Here is an 8,353-nt window from a genome sequence, read left to right on the forward strand (position 1 = left end):
CTTCATTTGGTGTGGGACAGTAAGAGAAGAAAATGATCCTATTGTTTGCAAAACAGGCGATGAGAACTTCACACCTCTCCCTCACATGTTTGTAAAAGAGTTTTCTCATCCTTGGAAAGCTGGCACTAGAATGGAAACTTATCCTTCAAATAAGTACTTTACCACAGACTCTCACAGTTTGGTTTTACATCTAAGTTCTTTTTCTGGTGGTGTTGTCCATAGGTTTCAAAGAAATTGCGAGAAAAAGGCTGGAAAGTGGGAGACCTCTTTCAAGCTGTGCTGAAGTACTGTGACATGATGGAGAAGGTGGCTGTTGATAGCGAGAGAGGTCTGGAAAGTAAGACTTTCTTGGGATGGCTTCAGGAAAACATCTGAATACCCAAAGATGCACTGTTTCTTCACTTCATGCTTCCTTTGGAAAGATGGAAATGTGTACCACACACTTTAACTAACAAATATAGCATTGTTTGCATTGTAAGAAACTTTGGGGTGAAAGTAAATGTAGCTGTACTGTCACGTGCTTTGTGCTGCTCGCTATGCTTTTTATCCAGTACATATCTTCATAATGATTATCTCTATTCAGTCCGGTCAAGTTCACTTGTACCTGTGCTGTGTTCAGCTTGTTGTAGTGGTGGGGAGAACAAACTTGTCTTTTGTGTGTAGTAATGATAGTCTCAAGCCAAGCTAGGACAAAAGTTACACAATCTCGGTCTTTCTCTTCCTAACGCTACGCGCACACACGCCTTTTCTTCTCTCAGCAATCTGTAAGAAGTGTTCAATGAACACTGCTGATTTGCCACTTCTGTTTTCCCTACAATGGAACATAAGGCATGGTTTGTCATTTTTCCTCAGCTTAAAATGAGCTTACAGGTGGTGTGGGTGTTGGTTTTGCAGAGGAGAGTTGCTCTCTTCCAAGTATGGCCCAAAATTGTTCATACCAGTAAGAGAATTAAAACTTTTTATTTACTGGGAAAACTTGTTGAAAGACCAACTTTCTTTATCAGTTAGAAGTGAGAACTTAAATAACTTATTTTTAAAAGGGAATAATTAAAATAAACTTGTATGCTAGATGTATATTCTACAGAGCTCCAATATATTGAAAATATATTTATTTTGATACTCTTTGTGGTATTCTCGCAAGAGCCTTTTTCTTGTTATCAAAGGACCCAATTTTGGTTCAGAGATATACACAACATGTGTATCTCTTTGCACAAACATGCAAAGAAAAAAATAGTATTTAGTTATTTTTTTTCTTTAAATGCCTTCTTTTGTCCAGTGGAACAAAAATTAATAGCCCATTTTTGTGCTTGATTATTTGGTGTCAGGAAGCATATTTAATTTGTTAAAGTATTATTTCAGGACCAATGTTGAATCTTCTTTTTTATTATTTGAGAACTTTTCTATAAAGAGCAAATTCCCTAAAGCAGCAGGTTAGTATGGAACATTAGTATGGAACACAGCATTGCACAAGTATTTTAATAAACTCATTTTTAAATCATAGATTTTAAAATAGGTTCCTATGCAGTTTGATTTGAGTCAGTGCAATCTAATTTCCAGCTGTGCATGGTAGAAATGGTGAGAGTTCTTTGTACTTGGGCTTCAGTCAGTGTCAGTGCTTAATTCTTGGAGCAATAGTGGCCTCACTTTTCTTGGAGCAATAGGGCAGCACTTATTGTTGACATTGTAGTCTGATAAACATAGAAACAACTTCTGTTAATTTTCTCCCAACAGCGATAAAAGTGCTGAAATCACCTGACAGCCAAATGCTAGTGGCTGCCGCTTCTCCTGTAATTCCAACTCAGTGTAGGTCACATCTTTTCAAGAACAGTTTTTCATAAAACATCTTGATGGTAGTTTGCAAGGTGTGTTTTGTGACCACTTTATTTGCTTTAAATTTGAGCCGCCTTTGTACATTCCTGTTAAAACTGAAGCCACATTGTAGACAGTTAACTTAAGTTTTAATGTTTAGATATGACAATGTCAGACTTCATAAATGGGCAAATTAGATAACAAACCACTACTTTTAAGCTAATTTGGTTGAGAAGGAGTTCCTCTAAAATTTGACATTTTGGACTGAGATATCAAATAGCCAGTGATAAAATTATTGGTGTACATTTTTACATCTTGAGGCCTTAATTTGACATCTAGAACAAGGGTGTGTACTCTTTTACTCTTTTAACTCTCTGGCCTGCTTGCGTCCCCATTGGATTTGTACTCTGCAGTTAGATGCCTTTGCAGGAGGTGTGGCAGCTATAGGAATGGTAATGGATGCCCTTCTTAACTACACACTGCAATGGTGTCCTCTGCATTGATTCTGAACCCTTTTCTCTGTGGCAGCATTGCAGTCTGAGGTGAACTTGATTGGTTTTGGCATCTTCTAGTATGGCTGGTAACTATATAAGTAAAAATTCACCAGGTACAGTTTTTCAAGGCATAGGTATGTATGGTTGGTAAGATCTGTATCTTCAGGTTCCGCTGTTGAATCTTGATCTTCAGCAAAAGTTGAAGATACAGAAGATTTGTGTGGAAAGAAGAGATAGTGAGGCTACTTGAGAACTGCTAGGGAAGGAGTGATGAACAGTCCTCACGATTAAAATGCCTCCATTGGCTCTGAAGCCTAAGGAAGCCTAGGTTTATTAAATTTGGTGTTTCTGAGAAAGGTTTCATTCCTACACCATCTGCAAGCTCAATTACTGAGGCTGAAGAGGAAGTTAGTTCTTGGTTCTATTCATCTCTGGATAGCAAATTGAAAAATAAATGGTTTAAACAGGCTGCAGTGCACCTTGATTAACATTGTTTGATTGCTTTGTTATTTCTTTCTTACATGGCAAGTGCAGAATGTAGCATTTATATACATCTTCCAAGTCATGTAGACACATGTGTGAATGGTGGCCAGATACTATAAATATAGACATACTGTATTTATGCTTCACTGTGCACACAAGAGCCCTTTTCATTCCGGAAATGCTAATATTGAAAGTCACCCTTAATATGACAGTTATAAAGTTTAAAACAGTTTGAATAACTATAGTTCTTTATATCTGACTGCAGTCAATGAAGGCAACATGAAGCTATGTGTAATATTGATATTTTGTTGTTTTTAGAAATTTGGTGAAACAGTTAAGAGATGTGAATTTCAGGTTGCACTAAACTTGTCTTTGCTGTAGGACTATATTAAACTAAATTGTATATAAACAAAGCATATGTTGTTTCATAATTTCTAATCAACTGACAGTTTTAGTTTGGTTTTATCTTGATCAGGAAAAAAGCAGAACCTATTATATGATTCCACTCAGAGATGGTCTTCTGTAGTTTTGAACATTTCCTAACTCAGTATGTTAAAAAAGAGGTACAAAAAGACTGAGATGCAGGGGAGGAAGAAAGTGAGAAAGAGAAAAAGATAGCTAAGTAGAAAACAGAGAGAGAAGGAATTCAGCATTCAGAAAGCATAGCGTAGTGGTTCGAACCTCGGACTGTGGCTCTGAACTCACTGGATGACTTTAGGCAAGTCACACTCAGCTTCAGATGAAGACAGACGAATTCCTTTTGAATAAATCTTGATCAGAAAACTCTGTGTTAGGGTCGCCTCAAATCAGCAACACACAACAGCAATAGCAACCCTAAATAACTTTCTCATCAGCCAAAAGTAGACCCACACTTTGAAATACTGGTAAGTTTATATTAAAAAATTGTTCTTCATTTTAAGTATTGTATTGTTCTTTCATGCTTTTCACACTACAAATAAGATATGTGCATTGTGCATAGGGATTGGTTCATGATTCTTTTCAAACTATAGTTCCCCAACAGTCTGAGGGACCATGAACCAGTCTGAGGACCGCTTTTTGGATGTTTCACTGAGACTGTAAAGGAGCACCAAACGTTGGCCATTCTCCTTGTAAGGACAGATCTGTCCTATGGTCCTTGTTATGCTCTCCTGAGAACCATAGAAGCACCAGTCCAACACCCTGCCATACAGGAACACCCAGTCAAAGGTCTCCAAACAGCTGGCCATCCAACCTCTGCTTAAAATTCTCCAGAGAAGGAGATTCTGCCAGACACCAAGGCAGCATATTCCACTGCCGAACAGCTCTTACTATCAGGACACTTTTCCTAACATTTAGTTGTCATTAAAAAAAGGTAAAGGTTTCCCCTGACGTTAAGTCCAGTCGTGTCCGACTCTGAGGGTTGGTGCTCATCTCCATTTCTAAGCCAAAGAGCCGGCGTTGTCCATAGACACCTCCAAGGTCATGTGGCCGGCATGACTGCATGGAATGCCGTTACCTTCCCACCGGAGCGGTACCTATTGATCTACTCACATTTGCATGTTTTCGAACTGCTAGGTTGGCAGAAGCTGGAGCTAACAGCAGGCGCTCAGTGCTTTAACACACTGAGGCACCAGAGGCTCCTTTGTTGTCATTAGGGGTGTGCAATTTGGCTAAACCCCATGCCGTTTTTGGTGTCTGGATTTCGGTGGCCCCCTTGATCTGTTTTCCGGGAGCCTCCCAAATTCAGGTGGGCAAAATTCTATTTTTCGATTCAGCAGCCAAAAGATCCGTTTTTTGCTTCAGGGAAATCTGTCCCATTGGTGGTAATGAAGGAACTTGCCAGGCTCCCCTTTCCGTCATTTTTAGGGCATCAGACTTAAGAAACCACTTTTTCTGGCATCCTTTCTTTTCAGATCCTTCAATAACACCTGGGGTTAAGGCATTAAGAAACCATTCTTTCTGGGATCCTTTCTTATATCCTTCAATTAGACATGGGTTAAGGCCTCACACTTAAAAAGCCACCTTTTCTGGCATCCTTTCTCCATATATCCTTCAATAGCACCTGAATTTAAGGCATCAGACTTAAGAAACTACTCTTCCTGTGATACTTTTGGGCTCCAGTTCTTGGAAACGTATGACAGCAGATAAGCACTTCATTTTCAAGCATATCCAGCTGTCTAGGAAAATAAAAAAAAAGAATGTGTATACTGCCTTATATTATTCTTGTGTGTTTAAGGGATGTGTGTGTGCCCATGTATACATATGCATAGTGGGATGTGGGTTTCTGTTGACTGGTTAGCATTTTGGAGCTGTAAACTCACCTCTGCCTTGTACTTAGTTTTGTGCACAAGATATTTTTCTTTTATCCTCCCTACTAATCCTTCTGGGAAACAGAACTCCTTTGAACCTACAATTTTCTCTTTTTTTATCCTACAAAATTATCTCTTTCTTTTATCTCAACTTGCAACCCACAACACGTACAGATCCACACACTTCTTGCCCATAAGATCCTCCCCCTCTTTTTCAGGTTCAGTTTTTGCCAGCCATGTACTTTCTCTTGGAGTTACCCTTAAATACTTTTTACTTCACCCATTTGCATTGTTACTGAAGGCCTTCAAGTCATTTCTGAACCTATAACGGGGTTTCTGGGATTGTGTGTGACTTGCCCAAGTGGGTTTCTGTGGCTGAGGGGAAATCAAACCCTGGTCTCCAGAGTCATCGTTGAAGCTCAAACCATCACCCACGCATATCTATTTTATAAACTGCTAAATGCTTTCTACTCTGTACCCTTCCCACCAGTGCTCAGGTTAGCTGTGGCCCCTACAAATATTTTGAGCAAGGAGGCAGTTCCAATGGTGGGGCTTTTTCTTATGTGTTGTGATGGTGCTTTTGTATGTGTATGTGTGTGTGTGTGTAAGTGAATTTTAGTGGGGAGCATATTTCGTCTGCTGTTGCATGGCATCCTCACTCCATAAGAATGACTCTAGAACTAGATGCTAAGAGTGCAAAGGGTAGTTTTTAACAGCACATCTGTGACTACATTCTTGCCTATCCTATACATTTTTGGGAATTGCATGTAAATGAAACATAATCTAAAGGAAAATGTGGATTTGGCCATCTTGCTTGATAGCTCCCGTGGCCAGTGAGTGGTAATACCATACAGTCTTAGGTCAGATGATAATTTTACTTTTGTACACAAGGGATCAGTTTGGGTCCAGCAAAATAACCCGTCAATGTCCTTGTTGGAAGTGACATGCTGTCACCATCTCTGCTCCCTCACTTTTCTGGGCAGGATACTTCAGCCAGGTTGGTTAACCACACAGCCACTGATGGTTTTTCTGCTGCTTCCAGAGTGAGATGATAATAGGAACACACAAAAACAACGTGAAATTCTAACCCTGGAAACTTTAAATCCACAATAGATGATGCATGTTGGTTTTGAACACTACCAAAGGAAAGCGGGGGAGAGAGATCGCCAGACGAGAATGTATGTCTCCATAGAAAATTAACTGTAGGACATGCTAATTAGAGCAGAATTTGCTCAGGGAAATCACTCTCACAATGTCACATTAAATACCATTCCATGGTTAGTCACATCAATCAAATTAATTGAATTTAGAGGAAAGAATGTAATTCATATGATGCTTCAAACCCTTTAATTGTGAAAGATTTTAGCCTGTGAACCCAATTATTCTCCATTTAGAGATGGGGAATATGGACATGAACATGTGAAATAGATGGGCTGTGATTTAAAGTCAGATATGCGATGTCCAAATCTCACAATCTCTTTCCTGGGGTTTGTCACCGATTCTCACGGCAAATTGCATTTTGATTTTGCAAAGGAATTATTCTTCTACTACTTTTGTGTTTTAAGTAGCTTGGCTTTATTCCCACAAATGGCTGAGTGAGCAAAGCTTGGAAAGTTACTTTTTTAAAAAGGGAGTCATTTATTTTACTCACTGAATAAAAATGGTCCAATTATCATTATTTCCTTGGCCTCTTGTATTACTTCTTGGCCTGCTTGGCCTTTAAAAAAAACACCTTTTTCTATGTTGAGCTTGGATTTTTTTGAGATAATTCTTCTTTTTAAAAAACATCCTAGGATTTATATGCAATTGGCACAAAATATAAAACATGACATTCGTTTTAGAATTGGTTTTCAAAATGCCTAAAATGCATTTGTAAACTAATGTGATAGGATCTCTTATTACACCAAAAATCTACCTTGCTTGTTTCCTTCCCTTTGAAGTTTAATGTTAGCATTAGCACATTAAAAATCATTAAAATGTATGCATTTATTCATTCATTTGGATTTATACTCTACTTTTCTTCCCAAAGTGGAACTCGAGATGATTTACAAGACTGAATATTAAAAAAAATGATTAAATCACAGACCAATTCAAATATTTAAATTCCTTTGGAAGATATGTGTTGTTCCACCCCAAAACACAATGTAATACTCATCAGTATGAAAGGTAGCATTCCTATTGGCTAAAAAAAATTCACAAAACATTGTACGTGTTGCACTCTAGCCTTGAGACACCTTTTCACCCAGCACCACGCCAGAATCCAGGAGTTCTAACTACAGCAGTTTATTAAGAAAATCATGTACAAAGGGGATAGGGGGCATTTTCCAAAATAGCAGTAGAAAAGGAGGTATAAAATAGTAGTAGTCCATATTCAAAAGAGCAGTAGTCCAAAAATGGCAAAGTACATGAAATCGAGGAAGTCAAGATCACAGGCATAAATCCATAAGCACGAAAGCAGGAACTTTTCCCAAGGCAAAACTCTTTCAGGAACATAGGCAGACACAGGAAACATGAATCATGAACTTGAGAGCTGAGGCAGGAACTTGAATCTTTTGTCAAATAGTCTACTCTGAGAGACACTAAATAAACATCACGTAATTTAAGCCGAAGCCTGACCAAGAAGCCATGAGATCATGCCTCACACACCTGGGTTTCAAGGATTTCTCACGGAGTCACTCTGAATATCTAATTATCCTTCACTCCCTCTGTTGGGAGACCTAATCGGATATCGCAGGAAAACTCCCCATCAGCTGAAGGCCGATTCCCAAGAGAAATGGACCTTCCATTGGTTTCCCTTTCTCCTATTTCTAAGAAACAAACATTGGAATCTAAAACATCATCTGTCTCATCTTCAACTGCCTGCACTTCTCTATGATCCAAGGCCTGCAATTCACCCTAATCACACAGACTCCTCAGTTGGAGATCCATCATCCTCTTGCTGAGCCCCAACAGTAGGAACCTGCAGTGTGTTATTTTCCCATGCTTTCTGAAAGCGGCTAAGGTGAGAGCCCATATTTCTCAAACTGACCCTTTATGGTTCTCCAGTGGCTCAAAGTGCTCATCTTCATTAGCTGATACAATACACTTACCTAGATGACTCCAAATGTGTGGTAAGTGCAGCATATTTTTCCTTCCAGACAAAGAAGTGGATGTTATTTCTGTTTTATCAGAACACATTTGTATGTGCTCATGACTGTGTTGCAGTAGAAGCAAGGCTTGTGCACAAATGTATTGCTAGTACTGTACTTCGCCATGTGTATGTCCATTTAGCAATCTAGA

The 8,353-nt window shown here is 38.9% G+C and overlaps 1 protein-coding gene across 6 annotated transcripts in view; it reads left to right on the top strand.

Annotated features, from left to right (window-relative positions):
• The window catches only part of akap11 (A-kinase anchoring protein 11), a 45,366-nt gene extending 42,167 nt beyond the window's left edge, over positions 1–3,199 (top strand). For all 6 annotated transcript variants that reach the window (XM_062975611.1, XM_062975613.1, XM_062975608.1 and 3 more), the window contains one exon: positions 223–3,199. In XM_062975611.1, the coding sequence (XP_062831681.1) occupies positions 223–375 (153 nt within the window). In that variant the 3' untranslated portion in view covers positions 376–3,199. The remainder of the gene's footprint in view (positions 1–222) is intronic.
• Positions 3,200–8,353: the final 5,154 nt, after the last annotated feature.

This window comes from Anolis carolinensis, chromosome 3 (genome assembly GCF_035594765.1).
Source record: "Anolis carolinensis isolate JA03-04 chromosome 3, rAnoCar3.1.pri, whole genome shotgun sequence".
NCBI classification, from domain to species: Eukaryota; Metazoa; Chordata; class Lepidosauria; order Squamata; family Dactyloidae; genus Anolis; species Anolis carolinensis.